This window comes from Alternaria hordeiaustralica (genome assembly GCF_023758085.1).
Source record: "Alternaria hordeiaustralica strain BMP 2776 chromosome Unknown scaffold_1, whole genome shotgun sequence".
Taxonomy (NCBI): domain Eukaryota; kingdom Fungi; phylum Ascomycota; class Dothideomycetes; order Pleosporales; family Pleosporaceae; genus Alternaria; species Alternaria hordeiaustralica.
The window spans coordinates 520,528-540,013 of NW_026056773.1; the positions used below are offsets into that span (position 1 = coordinate 520,528).

The window sequence follows — 19,486 nt, forward strand, 5'->3', positions numbered from 1 at the left end:
ACCTACACATACGCAGTACTAGAGATTCATAAGCCGAAATCGATCAACATGTCAGACAAGGAAGAACCGCAGCAACAGCACATCCAGACTGAGCCCCAGAATGACGAGCAAGAAGAGAAGAAGGGCTCTGGAGGTCTTTTGAGCAAGGTCGGAGACCCTATCGGTACGTTTCTCCTCCCTACCCAAACCACCACCACACCTCTCACCCCACCCCAAACCCCCTCTAACCCACACCCCCTACAGGCAACGTCCTCGGCACAGCCCTCCGCCCCCTCGGCGCGCCCCTCGAAAAAGGCGTAACAGGCCCCCTCGGCAACGCCCTCGGCGGCACCACGCGTCCCGCACTCGGTCCCCTAATGGGCCACGAAGAAGAAAAGTCTGAGCTGCTGGGCGGCCAGAACAAGGATAGCTATGAGAGTAAGCCGGAGAGTATTGCGGGGAAGGAGCAGACGGGGCAGAATCCGCTGGGTCTGGATCAGACGGGGAGGTGGGGGTTCCAGGACGAGGAGGGGGGGAAGAAATAGGAAATGAAGGGGTGTGGGAGGATGATGAGGGATGGGTTGGGAAGGGGAGGATTACGGTTTTATGTTCGAGATGGTGTTATTAGTAGAGAATTGTTCGGGTATATTTCTTAGAGAGCGCCAAAACTTCCACAGGTGTAGTGCTTGAGTGTTAGAACATCTCGCTCATCCCGCTCTCGCCCAAGACACCCTCTTCGTACAGACTCTGCTCCCGCTCTTCGCTTTCTCGCTCATCATGTATATCTTCCCTCCCCCCTTTCCCTCTAAACGTATCATCGAGCCCCTGCACCGTCCCAACACTATCCCCAAACTCATCTTCCTCCATCCTTTCCTCCTCCCTACTGTCCCCGCTCAACTCAGGTATCGGCGTCCGTCCAGTAAGTATATCGAACAGACTGTCGTCCGACTCCTCCTGCTCATCCTCATCGTCACGCTCAAAGCGCAGGATCTTATCCTTGCCCTCAGGCCACACCAGTACGTGTGCCTGTTGATGACCGAATACGAGTGCGGGTTTCTTATCTGGCGAGGTGAAGAGCCAGGTTGTGGACCACCGGGGTAGTGCTGAACCTGCTAGTTTGCTAATTTGCGAAGACAAGGTGAGAATAGCTGGGGGATGTTGGAAAGATGATTGGTGGGCGGATGTGGAATGAGAAGTGGAGGATGAGGGTGAGTGAGAGGTAGCGGCTGTGTAGAGGTATACGGTGGGTTCGTCTTGGGTCGTCTGGATGAGCAGACGGTTTGGATCGGTGGGGTGCCAGAGCAGGTTCTTAACTGGACTGTATTGGATTATTATACACCGAGGTCGGAGCACGGTTAGATCCCAGATCCAGACTGTACAGGGTGTGCTATCGTCGCGTGTGGCACATAACGTGCCGTCTGCGTTGAATGTCAACATGCCGATACCCTGCTTCATTAGACCGGTTTCGTTCTTCTCCAAGGCTGCTTTTGGAGGTGTGACGGGCTGCTGCGAGGTTGTGAAGCTGCGGTTGCCCTGGCTATCGACATGTTCGCTGTATACGGGTGCGCTGGGCACATCGATGACGGGTGTGTGGTCCAGGAAAACAACTGGGGCGAAGGTCCGTGTAGAGAGGATACGGACGCGACGGTCCCAGCCACCGACAGCTAGGCATTCGTTCCCAGGCACCCATTCAAGCGTCTTGATGCCTAAGCCCTCCACATCCCACTCGCTGACGTCGTCTGAGGGTTCGCGGGTCATGGCGCGATATAAATGACCGTCGGCAGTGTAGATGTGGAGTTTGTAGCCAGCAGAAGCTGCGTCCCAGACTGCCAGCCAGCGACCGTCGCGACTCCACCTCAGCCCTGCCGCATCGCTTGTCGTAAGCTCGACGCGATTGATGACCTTGTATGTACCGGGAGCCAGAAGCAATAGAATATCGGCGCCTGCTGCACGACATAGCAGTGCCAGGACGCCGCCTCTTCGTCTTCCACCTCTCGAGTCCGTATCTTCGCCCGGCCGATAGCCCCATCCCTTTCCGTCTTTGCCTACAAATTTCGGGTCGCGAATTTCTACGGCCCTGCCAGTCTTGAGACACCATATCTTGGCACATGCGGTGAAGTCGCTCCAGACAATGACTTCATCCTCGTTCGCGCCAAATTCGGCATGTACGTTCTTGCCCATGCCGCCGGAGCCATTGCTTATCACGGCGTTCCACTTTTCGTCGCGAAGATCGTATACGCGCGTTGTATCGTCGTCGGAAATGAGGACGCGGTTCGAGCATGGCCGCGGGGTGCATGAGGATCGACGGGGTGGTGTCGAGTTGGGTGAGGGTCGCGACGTGGACGAGGCCAGCGGCGGTAGGGTAGGTGCTGACCAGGCGATTCTCGAGTTTCTAAGATCATGACTTGAAGGTATCGCTATACTCCGCACGATTTCCAGGGTGGTAAGACAGCGTATCTGCAAGCGCGCGCCATTGAGGCATGCGACGTGTGTCGCGGTCGGTGATGGGACGGAGGCATTAGTCGCTGGCACTGATCAGTGACTGCCGAAGCTAGGACCTTCACGTTCATGCTCACACTTGAATTGCGGGGTTACGACGATGTCTTCCATCGTCAAAACAGTCTTATCAAGCATGCGACGAGAATGTTTGGATTCGGTAAACAAGGGCAGGTGCGGATGTAGGCCAATGGGAGTCCAAAGACGCCGCAATTAGCGTGGTTTCGGGCCTCGAAGCTCAGTGCTGCGGGCGGTCAAGTAGCGGAATTCCACAGGTTCACTCACGCAAAGCCGCTCGGAAAGCGCAACTTTCTTAGTGCAGGGGAACCTGTTCTTATTCCAATCATAACCGTAACAGCAACGAGGGTATCGGCATGCACTCCAAGTCGACTAACAAACGCTCCAAAACACGCCATCAATCGTCCTGGGTATACTTTAGATGCAGTAGATCCAATCTCAGAACCCAATCATACTGTGTAGAAGTGGAAAAGGAAATAACCCAAACGCTTGCTTGCTAGATCGCTCAATCCAAATCGTCCATCTTCATTATCATTGTCGCGTCAGGGCCGCTCATGTCTGGTACACTGGCGCCTTGATCAAAATGCTCTTGCCGCGAATCTGTACAAAGACACCAGCGGCCATACGCACACGTGGTGGCGGCGCTTCGTCCTTTGGCCCACCAGAGCTACCCGGCGGATGTTGCGTAAGACTTTGCTGGCTGCCACCTTGACCGAGCGACGATTCCCGCTTGCCCAGAGTAGCAGGAGAAGCCGTCGGCTTCTTTGACCCACCAAAACCGAACATGCCGCGCTTCTTATCTTCTCTTGGTGGTTGGCTTCCCTGTAGCTGTGCTTGCTCTTGTTCCGCCAACGACATGTTGTCGTCGGGTCTGGAAGCCATGCTTCTGATCGAAGCTCTGTCGGCATCGTCCCGCTCCACGATGGGTGCCGTCAGCGCGGGGATGCCGGACTCAATCTTCATGAAATCGGGAACGATGCTATGATCAGGATAAAAGTACTCGATGTGTACTTCACGGCTTTCAAGGGGCAGATGTTGTGCGATGCTAATGGCGAGTTCGATGATCATAGGCACACCTCCATTGAGATCTGGAGGCGCAGGGTCATTCAAGTGCATTTGGAGGAACGCAATAAGCTTCTCGTTAAGTGTTTCAGTGAGCGCCTCGCGATTGGCTGTGGCCTGTGGTGCTCTCAAAGTGTCGGCAAGGCCCTCTAGTGTGGCCAGCCGCCAGTTGATAATCTTCGCAGCGAGCGTGTCTTCATCCTCGGCGCTATGACACGGCGGCGAGAACTTGCGGATGTTGGAGACGATTGACTGCAGTTGCGTCGAAAAGCCCGGCTCGAGGTCTGGGTGGAAGTACTTTTCGAATATGTTCTCCACCAGCCACTGCGAGATGACAGCGCGGCCGATAGCCGTCATTTCTTGCTTGCCTGTCTCGACAGCTGTCTTGTTGACCACTTTGTGTAGCCACGTAGGTATACTCTTCCAGTCTTTGCGAATTGAGAAGGACAGCTGTGCTATCAATCCGTCCAATCGATTGAAGCGTGTTGCATATTCGCTGTCATCCCAGGATGTACGAGACAAAGACAAACGCTGGTTTGCGAGGGTGTTCTGTAGCTGATGGACCTGTGATTGCTGCTCGAAAAAGTATCGCTTGACCTTTTGGTACTTTTCGCCTGTATTGTGTTAGATGCAATCGGCTCGTCCAAAGAGAATGTACTCACGCAAGACATCGTGCTCCTTTTGTAGCTTCTCGATTTCCTCTTCTGACATATCGGCGACAGATGTCCTCGGCGGTGGCGTTGCCCGTCCCATTTCTGAGACCTGCTGGGGCTGCTTCTCACCGCGGTATGGCTGTCCTTGCGAAGCTGTTGGAACGACGTTAGCGTCGAATGTTGCCAGGCCCGGCGACACGGGCGGCTGACCGTGGGGCTGACCTTGAGCGGGAGGCTGTGAAAGCATGGACGACTCTCGCGACGTTGCGCCCGGCTGTGGTTGGCTGCCATCGTTCGCTTTCCTGATGGTGTTCCTAGCACTGCTCTGAGCACTAGGCGCCATGCTGTCGTGCGCGTGTGGGGGTGTTATGTTGGTCGGTAGTAGATCGGACGACTGGGGATGCTGCGCGTCGTAGGTCTGGTGGGACGGCGGCTGGAGGGGAGACGGCGGGGCGAGCTGGTGGGACGAAGGGGGACGGCGCTGCGACTCGATCGACTGGGCCTCTTGCGCGATCTGAGGATGCTGGCGAGACGTATGTGGGGGCTGCAGGTCGATCTGCTGCTGCGAGGCTGGCCGGCCAGGTTGAGGCTGTTGCTGCTGGTCTTGATGCGGCTGAAGCTGCGACGCAAACTGCTGCGGATAGAGCGTGTTTTGCTGCGCGTTGTCTAGCGGGGAATGGCCCTGGGCCTGGAGTTTAGCTTGCTGCTGCTGGTACAGGTAGTACGTTTGCTGGATGTCTTGCGAGACTGGGCCACCTTGGCCGTGCAGCTGAGCGTTCTGGAGCAGAGGGCTTGGCACGGTTTGCGGGTTGAAGGCCTGGTAGTCGCCCGAGGCTTGTGGGTGCTGGACAGCAGGCTGGTAGCTCTGGTACTGCTGTTGCTGTTGCTGGTGCCGTGGCTGCTGGAGACCCTGGCCCTGGTGTTGCTCAGGGCTGTATTGGTCTACCCCGCCTTGGGTCGAATAGCTTCCCTCCGTGCTTACCCTGTCAAGTGGGGGCCGATTGTACTGCTGCTGTTCCTGGCGCGGCTGCGGCGCAAACTGCTGAGGCTGCGGCAGGCTCTGTTGGTACTGGATGTCCTTGGGCGGTACCTGGGGCGTATCGTCTTTCTGCAGGAAGGGATCGAGGTTGTCTTCGTCCTGCTCGTTCGAGGCGGGCAGATGGGAAGTCGACCCTTGGTGCTGGTGCCACTGCTGCACACGGCTCTCTTCCTGCGCCTGATACTCCTGCGCGCGGGGGTCGCTCTTCCGGACTGACTGTCGTCTGCCCAGGCCGTTCTTCTGTGCTTTGGCTTCCTGGTCTTTGTGCCCTTTGACTCCGGCTGCAATGCGACTGCGCAGCGATGGCTTCTTGGCTTCTGGCGTGTATGCAGAAGGCGCAGGCTGGGGCTGATAGGGGCCGCGATGAGGCGATTCAGCACCAGACGCTGGCGCGGGGCCGGGTTGTTGCTGGTAGACCTGCGACGGCGACGACTGACCCAGAGGGAGATGGGCACTCAACCTGTGACTCGTCGTGCGCTGAGGAAACTGTTCTCTATATTGGCCCTGTAGCGGAGCGCCCGCCGAGACCTGCTGTTGTTGCACAGGAGGCTGCTGAGCCTGTACAGGCGCCTGCTGGCTGTCTGAAGTATGGTATCGCTGCGCGGCGACGTGCTCGTTCACTGCCAGCGCTTGCCCGTCAGCGGCGCCGGCGATTGGGCGCCCAAATGCTTCCTTACCAGGTGGTACGGGCGAATGCTGCCCTGACGAGGAAATGTCGACAGATTGGTGCGACCGATTCGACTTGGTCCATGGAAAGTTAGGCATCGCAGTGTTGACAGCTTCAAGCTCCGCCTCAGAGCAGGTTGTCGATGGCGGGGCGGAGACGACGCGCTCAGCTAATAATAAAATAAGACTGAGCAACCATAGACTATACCCGGGTAAGACTGCATCGCGCGGTTGGACAGCTTTCCTCAAGTACAATGCATCGAGCTACATAGATGCACGGCGTAGGTGATCAGCCCAAGCCGCCGCACGTGCAGGTATGCGGAACTAATGGAATGACATGGAGAAGGCAAGACCAGTCCCGGTGCAGCTAACACCGGACCAAGTTGCTGATATCGCGAGCCGTGGCAGTGCTGCTATTGCCAATTCCCTGCAGGCTGCCTCTAACGCCTTTCTGCTGTTCAAGGCTTCCAAGGCGCAATCGACGTTTCGTCTTTCCCGTTCTGTGCCTGCACTCCCGCGTCCCAGTCACACAAGGAGACGACAGCAAACGTCGCTGGATCCAGATACATACACTGTGCCCATAGCCCGGCGGATGGAACCTGCAAACAAGAACGCCAAGTGGGGACAGCAGCTGTTAGTCTAGGCGGCGTTGCCAGCCCTCCTCTGCTCAACGTGCCTGAAGCTGCAGCCGCCCCTGCGTATCGCCTGGGGTATGCAAACTATACATATCGCGTCTCATTATTGTACACTGAATGTTTTGCTTTTCTTGTGCCATCGTGACATTTGCGACGTGTTCGAAGAGCTCAATGCCTAGAGTGGCAGATTGCATCATCACCATCGCGGACTATCTCAAAGCGAGCGGATGTGCATTATCTCGCTCATGTTCCCTCAGCTCCGAAAAATGTCATGGGGCTATTTTTGGCGTCTGACATGTGCTAGCCGCGTTAGACTAGCTTGCCTATCGTTTCGGTTCTGATGCCTGTGTAAGGTTTCCTAAGCTTCCACGTTACACCACTTTCACACAAATCTCAACACAAGGCTGGGGTCTCGAAAAGCTGACCATCAGCCACTTCATGCACGCAATATAGCCAAACTCAATTGTCGGTCTCTCCGACACCTCACCGGCATTGACCGGACAACAAATGACGCGAACGTATGCCGGTGAGGCGGTTATGCACGCCTCCTTGGAGGTGCGTGGGGACTACTGTATGCGTAAGTGCGGCGCTGCCAGGAACGATCTCTGTATGAGAAATTGTTACGCGCTTCTCTTCTCGATCGTACTTCTAGTATTGATGCAATGCCGAATCGTCTCGCAAGAGGGTATGCTAGGAGCTTACTCAGACCATGGGTAAAGCGAACCCCGATATTCGCACGCGAGCGATCTGGTTATTACCGCAATACTTCTCAACAAAATCAGATTCTCATGTCGGTACCGTATGGGTTGCGGAAGTTGTAGGCAGCTCGTCGTCACGGATCATCGCGCTACCACTGAATGACAACCACACTGTAGCCTTGTGATCTCGCACAAAGCGTCTATAGGCAAACTTTGACTACGATTAAGTGAACTTTCAATCACTACGTAATGGGATTGCGCAATTCTCAATTCCATTGCCCGAAACTTCTCCACTGAAACTTTACGAGCGTTGTCCTGACTACGACCACTTCAATACAAACTACAGATTTCTCCAACCTTCTCTCTCGACCATGGCCGATCAACAGGTGTTCCGGTTTCTCGATCTACCGACAGAACTGCGCTTGATGGTCTACAAATTTCTCCCGGTCAAGACGGTACATCACGTCGTTCGAACGAACGACTTTGCTTTCTGGTTCAACAACTCTCACTATCACTCTACTCACTTACCTGAGCGTTTTCTCGAAAAGGGAGCACATTTCCAGACTCCCTCCTCGAAATGGCCTGTATACTCCATGAAGATAGTTTCCAAGAAGGTCCCCGGCCTAGCGATCCTCGGTACCAGTCAAAAGATCCATCTAGAAGCTGGTGAAGTGCTACATCCAAAGTTACGAGCCATCAGCAAATTACCAGCACAGATTATCGTCAACAGTATCTCTCTGGGCAGTTTCGCCATGGTTGATGTGGTGACTCGATTGTCATACGCAAACACAACCTATTGGACAAACAAAAGCCGTCTCCTAGACTGGCGCGTAGCAGCACCTGAGTTGCGCCCAGGAAACGAACCCAGATCTCGACCCGTCCACGTAGCCATACGCAATGCGTTCCTCGACCGAGACACAGCCGACGCATCGACAGACAATTTCAGAATGCAGTGCCTGCGGAATTGCTTCTACTGGTCACTTAGAAATGAATCAGCCATACATGCCGCGAGCTGCCCTACAGATGGCTCATTCCCGCACATTGACCAGCGTTTGCATCTCCGTATGGCTGGATTGACTTCGCAGGAGGCAAAGGCTTACGACACATTTCGACCTCTGGACCGTGAAAGTTTTGGAAGATGCTGTCGTTGCAGGTCTACCTCGCTCATCGACAGCGGTGAGATCATTGGTGAAGTGGAATGGGAGGACGAATGGGCAGAGCACGAGAGCTGTCAATAAGGGCTAGGATATCATTACGATGAAGGAGAGGAGTCGTCTCAAGCGTGGGGAAGTTGGCTGGATACGGCTACTTAAGTTTGGGGACTGATTATTGACATCGATCAATGGACGCTCAAAACGGAACGGAAGACGAATTCGAGAAGTACTTCCGTAGAAGTGTCAGTTGCATCACACAATACTAATCTCAAAGTAATCTTACCTTCACTTCTACTTCGAGTCTGTGCGCTCACTGGCCGTATTGCGCCTAACAGGCACCTGTTTTCTACCCGTTCTTCTCACCACACCACATCACACGACCGAAGTTGACTTAAGGGCAGACATCTCCAGCGATTACACCCAAGTCATGAAGATATCAACCACCGACCTACCTCCGCCTCAGACTGCCACGATGGAGTCATCAGAACAGCCACGCCGCCCATTATCCACGTTACTCTACCCAAGAACAGCGGAAGCGCCGTCAGCACACGAGACGTCACCCCAACTTCCGTCAATCCCCGAGTCACTACCATACCCACCTTGTTCACCGTCAAAAGCGCATCAAGAAATATCAACACCACCCTCACCACCAACCTCCCCACCCCTCATCGTCATCCACCCCGTCCCAGAACCCACCTCACCCACCTCCCCAACCTCGCCCTTCCCAGACAGTCTCCCACCGCGCCCCCAACCCGCACAAAACGGAACCCTCATCTCCCGCCTCTTCAAGCGCGCCCCCGCCCACCCCGATGACATCGAGCTCGGCCACCTTCCGCATGGACACACACCAGAGACTCCTGTTGCAGACGCGGAGAAGGAACGGGAGTACAGGAGGAAGAAGGTGTTGTTCATTTACATGGTTTGGGGAGTGCTTCTCGTGCTTGCGATCTGCGGGATGGTGGTTGGGGCGCAGATGTATAGGGGGAAGGTTAGTGATGAGGGTAGTGGTGAGAAGGTTAATAACTTTGAGGTTGTTGATGCGGATGGAGAGGTCGTGGGAGGGGGAGGGGGAGGATGATGGGTGGTGGTTGGTTGATTGAAGTAGACTCACGGGCTGGATAGATCAATGTCCGGACAAATGTCACTGATAAAGAGAGCCTTGTAGCCAGCAGCAGTGCCGGAACAGAGGAGGTTGAGACGTAGGATCGAACAATGAAGAGTGTTTAGAGTTTCACGAAGACATAGTGCGATAAGGTTATGCTAGACGTGCTTCGTCATGTGAATCCTCCTATAAGGAATTGAAATAATTTACTCGATCTCAATTGATAACTCGCGTGGCCCTGTACGGCAGTAGTTCAAGTTCAGGTGTCTCCAGACCTAGTCCTGGTTCTGTGTCACCTTCACCATCTCGCTTACTCAACCCGGAATCCGCGTTCGAGCCCCGCGAGACCTGGCCCAGGTGCTCTTTCACTTTCACTTTTACGGCCGCCCGCTCTTTTCTGTTAAGCTAGCTCTCGTCTACCTTCGCGCAAAGACTTCTTCCATCCACTACCAGCTGCGCAACAATCACGGCATCTACACTGCCATCTCCTACGCCGCAAGGTCTGTTACCCTACAGTATGTCTGATAGTCTTCGTTCTGACATTCTTGCAGAACAGTCGCTCTCATTCACTATGGACGACTTCGATAGTGAGGCGGAGTATGACGACGGCCTCGACAGCTTCTACGACTATGATTACGGCGACTTCGACTTCGACGACGACGATGATATCGATCCATACAATCACTTCTACGGCCGACACAACACCTACAAGTCCAGCAAGTTCAACAAGATCGCATCCGTCCCATCCAATCCGCCCGCCATATCTCACGAGCATTATTTGCAGAACTACAAAGTAACCTGCCGCAGACTTGCCCTGTTCATGGTCTGTTTAGTCTCCATAACGGCCTTAATCCTGGTAACATTGCTCTTACCCGAGGCAACAATCTCCTCGGTCAAACTCATGGGCTTCCTGCTGGTCAAGACTGCATTGATTTTGCTCAAGACAGCTATTTTCCTGCTCAAAATTAGCTGCAAAATTTTGTTCCATCTTGTATTAGCGTTCTTGTTCAGGAGGTGATGAGAGATCATGAGGCGGAAGGCTGGAAACAAGCATAAAGGGACAGAAACGATAGGACACAAAGCACAAAGGCACCAGAGGCAAGAAATGGAGATGAGTTGGATTTGTTCAGGTTCAAATGCAGATCGCTTCAACGCCCATGGCGTGCTTCCAAGCGTTTGGATCGAGACAGACGAAATCGAATTTACTAGATGGTATTATTTGCTGTATATGCATGGACTCGAAACATGTACTCAGTCTCATCCGACAGTTCAGGTGATCTCGCAGTCCAGGAAGTTGCGTTTAGATCTGATCCAGGCGCTCTTTCCTCTTCACGTTGCCGCCTGCTCACTATTTATTCGTTCCGCTAGCTCTCTTCTACCACCGCTCAACTACGCCTGCCACCTATTGCTGACTGCGCAAGAATCAAATACATACACTGCCATCTACCACGCTGCCATGAGTATGTTGCCCACTAACACCACTGAAACGCTCTTTCCTAACCTCCCAGCAGAACGACCACTCCCAACGGCTATGAACGCCTCCGATGGCGAAACCGACTACTCCACGGACGATACCCCCTCGAGCACGGGGTCCGACGACGGTTGGGTTGACTTTGGCTGCGGCGATTTGTACAAGGACATCTGCGGCGGCGGCGACGACGATGACGACGACAACAACAACGGCAACGGCAACAGCGACAACGACGACTCCGACTCCGATCAAGGTCACACTCACACCACCTACATCAAGATCAAGTCCAAAAACGGCGCATCCAGCCGGGTGAAGCCGCCCACCGTCTCTGTCAAACATCGTGCGCCTCATTCCAGAGTAAAGCGCCGTGATTATACCAGTGACCGCGAGTTCACCGTCTGCTTCCTCATGATCCTGGTCATTCTGGCACTCTTGTTTCCTGAGGGAGCATCTGTTTCCTTCAAGGTTATGGGCTTCTTACTGGCCGAGGTTGCATCAATTTTAATCGAGGGAAAAATTCTCCGGTTTGGGTTAGCTGTAGTGTTGTTCGTTGCCGCGTCCGTAAAGCGGCAGGGCTGAAAACAAGCAGGATGGGAGAAAAGGAACAGGATGTGAAGAACAAGGGTATCAAAGGGAAGCAGATGAAATGAGACGCACTTGTTCTTGTTCAGAGGAAACAATGATCGCTTCCACGCACAGGCGTCACGGAGACAAAATGGAAGTTACTAGATGGTATCATTTGCTGTACATGCATGAGTAAAGTGAGTGGACTATTACTGGGTCTCCTCTACATATCCCAAAGCCTCTCCAACCTTAACCTTCATTCCTTGTTCAATGTTCCACTTGAACCCACCCTTCCTCTCCATACCAGTGAAGCCCTCGTCGAGACTGGGTCTTATGCCCTTTGGCGCCTCAAAGACTAGCACAATGGTACTTCCTAGCTGGAATCCACCCATCTCTTCTCCGCGCTTGAGAGAATAACCTCCCAACACGCGACTAGCGGATGTGTAGGAGGCCTCGGCGAAACCGGAGTAGGGTTCTCCCCTCGCTGCAGCTTCTTCTGCGGCACGGTCAGCGGCCGTGTCGGTGGTGAGGCTGTTGGTGCGGAGTTCGCGATCGAAGTTGATTTTAATAGATCCGACATTGGTTGCGCCAACGGGTGTGTAGGAGAAGAAACCCCAGCGCCAGCGACCGAGCAGGACAACTCGCTCGTTCAGTGTGAAAAGACCGGGCATGGTGCGTTGTAGGTATGGAGATACACTGTATAATTCACCGGCGAAGTGACGGCGCGATTCAACGACCCATGATACCGGAGAGTGGAAACGGTGGTAGTCGCCAGGCGCGAGGTATACGACACAGTAGTAGAGTGCGGTAGGTGTCTTGTTGGATGCGGGTGCCCACCACGGGCGCTCAGCTTCGCTCAAGGCCATCTCGGCGCGTACCTCGGCTTCTGATGAAGCAGCCGGTGCAGTGGACTGATCCGTGGGCATTTCAGATGGCTTTCCGCCCTTTGGCCATGGTCCTGAGAACAGGTTGGGCAAGGTATACGAGATGCCGTTCACGTTTGCGAATTCCTCGTCTGCGCGGACAGTATCCTCTTCGTCCTTCGCGGTCTTCTCATGCTCGCTTGTGACGACCTGAGAGTTTGCGACGTTTTGGGCGGGTGTGCTGGGCTTGGTGGAGCCTAGAAGCGCATCTAAGCTGTAGGTCACGCCTTTGACTTGTTCGACTTCGCCGTGCTCGATGGTGCCGAATTGGATGACTTTGCCGTCGGCGGGAGAGAGGACGGCGTTGGGGTTAGGGTCGAGAGGGCGGACTCCGGGTTTTAGGGTGCGGTAGAAGAAAGCAGCGAGATTGGGGTAGACATGGAGGTCGGGCTCAGAGACTTCGGAGAGGCTGTGACTTATTAGCATTGGACGCTACTACTAGGCTGATGGTTGCTGACTTGACACCAAAGATCCAAGAGTAGAGCTTGAAGCCGGGTACGCGAAGGTAGTATGGAATGTCGATTTCGTTGAAACGTCCCCAAACCCGCGAGAGGGCCTTTAGAGGTAGCGTGGACATGACCTGGACCGTCCATGGCCCGCTCGGCCGTATCCTCTCGCGCTTCTTCGGTCGGCCCTGGTTGTCCACTGCACCTTCCTCGCCATTCTGCCTCTCAGCCTCGGTATGCTTCTCCCTCCGTTGTATGCGATAGAGCTGGAATGCGCCGAGGAAGCCGACGCCGAGTGCAATTGGTATTGGCTCCCATTTTATCTTGGTGTTCTTGAGTGCGGAGTTAAGCCGTGACCTGAAGGACTCTTTCCTGTGGAAGTTCTGCTCATATGTTGCGCGCGTGGAGGAGAAGGTGCGAGACGGGACGGAGAAGCGCGCCTGTCGGTGTGCGGGCGTTTGGAATCGCGGGCGGAGAGGGGCTCGCATGAGCTGGCGCGAACAGGAAGACGCCATGGCTATGTTGTATGCATCGGTCTCGAATATTGCAGTGCGGGAAGACGGCCAATTCCCCAGCGACGAGATGACGGCTATGGCGTCGCGTGGTGGGAAAATCAACTTCCTCGGTTGACCAATGACGTATCCATCGGCGACGGGGCTCTAGCGCGCAACGGCGTCTACCGCTGGACATGGACAGTTCAATGCATCGCGTGCACAGGTCAAGCTTCTCGAAACATCCAAAGGCGAGGCGGCACTGACGCTCAGATTAACCGCCTGGACTTCATAGCAGATGGCAGGCGCGACCGTGGTCCTAAGCTGATACCAGGCTCTAATTCGGACACGTCGTCACTTCCCGACTTCCACCTGCACTCTTCACCTCGCACCATAGTCCCTCACTACACACAGCGGCCATGGCGGAAGAAGCGCAGACAGTCAACCTTAAGATCCTTTCACCCTCGTCTGACTTTGAGGGTGGTGTGAACCTCGCAGACGTCCCCGCTTCCACCACGGTCAAAGAGCTCCGGAGCCGCATACAGGATGCCACGCCCTCGAAGCCTGCCCCAGAGCGCATGCGCCTCATCTATCGCGGCAGAGTAGTGGCCAATGATGCCGACACACTGAGCAATGTGTTTGGCGTGGACAATGTAGGGTCGCCAACCACGTGTGGTAAACGTAAGCTGATGGTGAATACAGCTACGTGAGAACAAGGACCAGAGCCTCCACTTGGTTCTGCGGGAGCTTCCGACTACTGGGAACCCTTCAACGTCACCTACGCCACGATCCGCGACTGTCCCGAACCCTTTCCACCCTGCGCAAGCCCCGGCTGTACCCGCAAACCCTCTGCAGACGAACCCATTCCGCGCGCTGCCACAGGCTCGACCGCACTCGCTCCCACCACTACCACCGCATCACCATCATATCCCGGGCCAAGCGAACGCGGTCCCTATCCCTCTGCCTCTTCCCCCGCAACTACAACAACAGTTCACGCAGGCCATGGCGCAACAGGGACAGCAGAACAACGAGCAGACCCCAGACTCGACATCTCAGCAGCCAGGACCAGACGCACAGAGACCCGCGGATGTCGCTCAAGGACTGCCCAATCTCCCTGGAAATGGCGACCAACCATTACGACGCGAAGGCGTGGGTCCCAACGGGGCGCGATGGACAGTCACATACAACCAGGTCAATATACCTGCGCAGATTCGACAACCCGTTCCTGCATTCGGTCTTGCTCCACCGCTAGCTTTTGGTCGTCCACCGGTCCCGCCAGGCGTTATTCCCTCAATGGGCCACGACAGCACCCAGCGCTTGTTGCCACGCATCCAGACAATCTTCCAGGAGGCACAACGCGAGATGGATAACGTGCGAACCTTGCTGCAGCCTGCGCGTCCATCAGAGACACAGACTGATCGACTTTCGCTTTCAAACACCTCTCCCCTGAACATACCGGTTTGGCGAATCGATCACGTCCGCCAACACCTGAATACCATCAACCAGAACTTGAACGTTGTCGAGCGGGCCCTCGCCCTTCTCCCTACAGAACCCGAGGTGGTAGCGCTGAGACGCTCAGTAACCGAGATCAGAGTGGACGCACTAGAGTTGAACATCATACTCGATCGTCAACAAGGCGGAAGCCCCAGTCGATCAAGCATGTCCACAGCCATCAACACTCCGATTCTCGGACCTTCCTCTAGCACAATACCAGGCGCTCCGATAATGACTCCAGCTGTGCCTACTACATCTCAACCACGGACACAGAACACTACACAGGCAATGCCTACAGATGCGCCAACGGAGTTGTTTCTCTTATCAAGCCCTCAGGGCCCGGTTGGCGTTCTATTCGACCAGCAAGGCACATACACCACTGCCCCCATAGTCTCGACACTTCCATTTCAGAGTTTTACGACCCAATTTGCTCAGAACAGACAGCTCCTCAATGGCCTTGGACAGCAGATAGCACGGGGGAATCCGCCCCCTAACCTTGAGCTGCACAGGCAACTAGCCAACATGAGCCAGACCCAACGTCGGGACTGGATCCAGAATCAAAACCAAAACCAAAACCAGAATCAAAATCAAAACCAGAATCAAGATCAGAATCAGAACCAAAATCAGAATCAAAACGCGAACGTAAACGTAAACCAACCAGAAGAGAACGATCGCATGGTCAACGTCGCTGGGCATATGTGGCTGATCTTCAAGCTGGCAGCATTCGTTTACTTCTTCTCAGGAGGTGGTGGCCTCTATAGACCCATCATGCTTGGTATCGTCGCAGGTGTGGTTTACCTAGCACAAGCCGGCATGTTTCAAGAGCAGTTTAACCTTGTTCGTCGTCACTTCGAGGCTCTTCTCCCTGTCGGAGCCTTGGCCGAACGCGTGGCTCAGCCCAACAATCAGCGCCAAACGCAACATCGAGGTAACCTATCACCCGAGGAAGCTGCGAGGAGAATACTGCAGCAGAGGAGAGATCAGAGATTCGGATGGCTCAGGGACAGCATGCGTACAGTCGAACGCGCTTTTGCGCTGTTTGTTGCCAGCTTGTTTCCTGGTGTTGGAGAGCGTATGGTCCACGCGCAAGAGGAGAGGGAGAGACTCGAAAGGGTGGCAGCTCGAGAAGAGAGGGAACGCCAGGAGGAAGAGGCGAGAAGAAGAGAAGAAGAGGCCCAAGCAGAGCGCGAGCAGAGAGATGAAAAGAAGACCGAGGCCGATCACGAGCCACAAGATGAGTCGAATGCAAGTGTAGGCACCAAGGGCAAGGAGAGGGCAGCGACAGAGGCAGAGGCTACTGCTCCGGGTCCTTCTTCATGATTTTATAAAGCGACATCATTACACGGAAGTAGCAATGCTCAGACAGATACCCTTGCATGACGTCAATACATATTTCATTCACATTGCACCCTGGAATATGTCTCATCCGGTGCTACCTACCAAATTTCGGTGCCACATCAGTCTTGTATACGCTCGCCAGCAGCGAGCCATAGTACGTGTAGAGTCTGCCATACCTTCGGTCCGACTATATCTTATTTCAAATCATGTTCCGGTATGGACAACCTCTGTCGGCGGCGGTGCAGAATATTGCGAATGTCTGACCCGGGGCGCGCCTGCCATGTTCAAGACAAGGGTCCATACTAGCGCACAACCAGCTAGCTCACCTCCACACGTGGATTGATGCACCGAGCAGCTCCCCGGCACCTCCATCTTCTTTCCTTTTTGCCTAACATCGCATCACAGGATCGGGTCTTGGAAACATTCTTTTCGGAGCCCAGCGTACAGGCCGTGCTTGCTTTACATATCCGACGCTGGAGACCACATACGGTTAACCACACTATGCCGGCGGCTTCCAGTCCAGGCAGAGGAACAGCTGTATATCGTCGCGCAACATAGAGAAGCGTCAAAGCATGAACGCCAAACAAGCGGCATGTCTGAATTGCCGCAAAAGCAAAATCAAGTGTCGGCGCGAAGAAGGCGCGCCAATATGCGAGCGTTGCCAGAACGTCGGGATTGAATGCATAATTCCCGAATTTCACATTGGTCGGCAAAAGGGCGTGAAGAAGTAAGCGGTGAGACATGAGGGCAAGGACTGGACTGACTGTTTTATAGCAAACGATCGGGCCTAGAGAAGGCGATATACCAGGTTGAGGAAGCCATCAAAAAGAGAAAATCGGATGCAGCTACGAGTCAGAGTACGCTGCAGCAACTGCAGCAGCTCCTGAACGAGGCGCAAGGGGACGAAGACTCCAATCAAAACCCAAACACATCTCCTGCCTCAGAGGTGCATCCTCACATATCAGCGAGTAATCTTGTTGGTACTTCAAGCGACGATCAACTCGCTGTTGAAGATGTCGAGAACCCACTCCAGCTGCTCGCCCGGGCCTCGGATCTGCGGATTGCAACACCACAGTCATACAACCAAAGTACCGCCAGCCCTGAAGACAGATTCAATGGTAGCCAGCAGAGCGCTTTTCTCGACGTTCACCACTTTTTCCTGCCAATGAAAGCACATCTTGATCAGGGATCCGGCTTGGATCCGATTGATGTTGGGCTTGTGACCAAGGATGAAGCTGAGATGCTTCTACAGTAGTAAGTCTTGCCTCAGACCTCAATCTTGACACATCATATTAACTTGCAGGACCTAGCTTCCACAAGAAACTAGCACATACACGTTGGGGACTCGACCCGTTGGTACATACGCTGCCATTCGTTCGAAACCGCTCTGCCTTCTTGTTCACCACCCTGCTAGCTATGACCGCCATTTTCCTGCCGGAAACTTCGGCGCTAGCGAAGAGACTACTGTTGCACCGCAGATTTCTCGCCGAGCAAGTCATCACCCGAAAGTACAGATCTGTTGAAATCGTGTTAGCTTTCATGGTCAGTATTCCTTGGATGCCTCCAGGGTCGCATGCGAGCGACGACGATACGAGCCTCTATTTAGCTACAGCGCTTTCTATCGCGTTAGATCTTATGCTAGACAAAGTGATAACACCATCGACATCGTTCGATCAGGAGCTTGTCAGACAGATACCGAAGTCCGAATGTCTTCACGCAAGAAAAGCACTGGCGATGGACGGCTTCGAAGATGTCGACCCAAATTCGGAATGGGGCCAGCGGCTTCTTCGCCGCAGAGAAAGAGTATGGGTTTCTCTTTTTGTCTTGGAGCGTGGAGTCTGCCTAGCCCGCGGGCGCAGCTACTGCGTCCCTAAGACATGCCTGATCCAATATTGCGACAAGTGGCACGACCATAGATGGGCTGATGCTCAGGATGGCCCGCTAGTGTCAATGGCAGTCCTCCGCCGCGATCTTGACGACCTCTTTGCTGAGGTGCGCACGCGCTGTGACAACTATCGTCTCGCCGAAATAGGGACGAAGGTCGCTCAGGAGATCGACGGGTCTATCGAGAGCTTCTTCGACAGCTGGTCTCGCGCCTGGCCCTCTGTAATCGCTGATCCGGAGAGCAAAACGCTACCTCCATATGTCGAGATCCTTGTTACACACACGCGGCTTTCAACCTACTCAATGCTCCTCAACCACCCCAGCGCACCTCCAGAAGTCAAGCGTTCTTTCCGAAAGTCTGCACTATCCTCCGCACTCAACGTTATGCGTGCGGCGATCCAAGGCGAGTCACGTCTCAAATCGATGCCGAACAACACCGTCACGATGATTTGCTTCGCTGCAAGTATAGCGCTCGCTTTGAGTGCACCCGTGCCGGAAGCCGGCGGAAAGCAGAAGAGCCTTGCTCCAAGCGTTCGACATCTTATTGAAGACACCGCAACAGTTCTTGAGCGTATAGGCAGCACACCCATCCACCGGAACGGGGCGTCGGTCGTCTACGGCCGCTTCTTACGAGTTCTCGTCAAGCAGGCGCCGGAGATTGAGAGGCTACCACAATTGCCAGCCCACGATCCTGCACCGCCGTCGATGGCCATACCAGATCTTCTATCGCCGTCATACAAAGTGAATGATGCGATGCCTGAGAACCATACGATGGGGCCAGATCCTATATCCAGCTACTGGCCGGATACACTAGACTTCTCAGCCATGTCGTACAATGAAGTCAACGAGACTGTAACGAACTCGGATCTGTTCTCCACAGCGCTACTGGATCTTCCGTGGAACGATAGCAACCCATTGTGGACAGATTGGATGAATCTGCCGGACTTCAACTTCCCGTAAAGGAGTGCGCGATCCAGTTTAACGAGCTCTCGTTATTTTTATGGGCTTCTCAGGAACTCTGAAGGGATCCGAGACAGGCAAAGCCATCTCCCGCTGCCCAGAACCTCGCGTCGGCGCGTGATGCAGCGGATGGAGACGGGACGCGTCGCCAAGCGCGAAGGAACTGAGAGAGGGGCGCGACCTCGGAAATCGCCAGAAGCTAAACCTCATGTGATTCCGCGGCAGATGAAGCCCCGCACCAAGCTCGAAAGTCGCTCCATCTTCGGTAGTTGAAATGACGCCGATGGATGTCAAATGTATGACGTTAGAGCTGTTGCGCGGTCCACGCACGCGTCCGATGGCGTTCCTTCGGACAACAGTCGCAAAAGCTTTGCCCATACTCCCAGAGTCGGTGCTTCTTGAGTCTCCTTAAC

The 19,486-nt window shown here is 54.4% G+C and overlaps 7 protein-coding genes across 7 annotated transcripts; 4 read left to right on the forward strand and 3 right to left on the reverse strand.

Moving 5' to 3' along the window:
• Nucleotides 1-48: 48 nt before the first annotated feature.
• J4E84_000184 (uncharacterized protein) lies at nucleotides 49-524 on the forward strand (the record flags this gene model as incomplete). The annotated part of the gene is made up of 2 exons (XM_049382827.1): nucleotides 49-163; nucleotides 244-524. 2 exons carry the CDS (start codon nucleotides 49-51, stop codon nucleotides 522-524), a joined length of 396 nt encoding a protein of 131 aa, XP_049248345.1.
• A 148-nt stretch (nucleotides 525-672) lies between these two features.
• On the reverse strand, nucleotides 673-2,160 carry J4E84_000185 (uncharacterized protein; the record flags this gene model as incomplete). The annotated part of the gene is made up of 1 exon (XM_049382828.1): nucleotides 673-2,160. The coding sequence occupies one exon, from the start codon at nucleotides 2,158-2,160 to the stop codon at nucleotides 673-675; it is 1,488 nt and encodes a 495-aa protein (XP_049248346.1).
• Nucleotides 2,161-3,045: 885 nt separating this feature from the next.
• J4E84_000186 (uncharacterized protein) lies at nucleotides 3,046-6,012 on the reverse strand (the record flags this gene model as incomplete). Its single annotated transcript, XM_049382829.1, has 2 exons — nucleotides 3,046-4,169; nucleotides 4,218-6,012. The coding sequence occupies 2 exons, from the start codon at nucleotides 6,010-6,012 to the stop codon at nucleotides 3,046-3,048; spliced, it is 2,919 nt and encodes a 972-aa protein (XP_049248347.1).
• A 4,946-nt stretch (nucleotides 6,013-10,958) lies between these two features.
• On the forward strand, nucleotides 10,959-11,552 carry J4E84_000187 (uncharacterized protein; the record flags this gene model as incomplete). The annotated part of the gene is made up of 2 exons (XM_049382830.1): nucleotides 10,959-10,962; nucleotides 11,014-11,552. The coding sequence occupies 2 exons, from the start codon at nucleotides 10,959-10,961 to the stop codon at nucleotides 11,550-11,552; spliced, it is 543 nt and encodes a 180-aa protein (XP_049248348.1).
• Nucleotides 11,553-11,746: 194 nt separating this feature from the next.
• Nucleotides 11,747-13,421, reverse strand: J4E84_000188 (uncharacterized protein; the record flags this gene model as incomplete). The annotated part of the gene is made up of 2 exons (XM_049382831.1): nucleotides 11,747-12,869; nucleotides 12,919-13,421. 2 exons carry the CDS (start codon nucleotides 13,419-13,421, stop codon nucleotides 11,747-11,749), a joined length of 1,626 nt encoding a protein of 541 aa, XP_049248349.1.
• Nucleotides 13,422-13,816: 395 nt separating this feature from the next.
• J4E84_000189 (uncharacterized protein) lies at nucleotides 13,817-16,211 on the forward strand (the record flags this gene model as incomplete). The annotated part of the gene is made up of 2 exons (XM_049382832.1): nucleotides 13,817-14,050; nucleotides 14,397-16,211. 2 exons carry the CDS (start codon nucleotides 13,817-13,819, stop codon nucleotides 16,209-16,211), a joined length of 2,049 nt encoding a protein of 682 aa, XP_049248350.1.
• Nucleotides 16,212-16,801: 590 nt separating this feature from the next.
• J4E84_000190 (uncharacterized protein) lies at nucleotides 16,802-19,073 on the forward strand (the record flags this gene model as incomplete). Its single annotated transcript, XM_049382833.1, has 3 exons — nucleotides 16,802-16,956; nucleotides 17,004-17,483; nucleotides 17,540-19,073. The coding sequence occupies 3 exons, from the start codon at nucleotides 16,802-16,804 to the stop codon at nucleotides 19,071-19,073; spliced, it is 2,169 nt and encodes a 722-aa protein (XP_049248351.1).
• Between the last annotated feature and the right edge of the window lie 413 nt (nucleotides 19,074-19,486).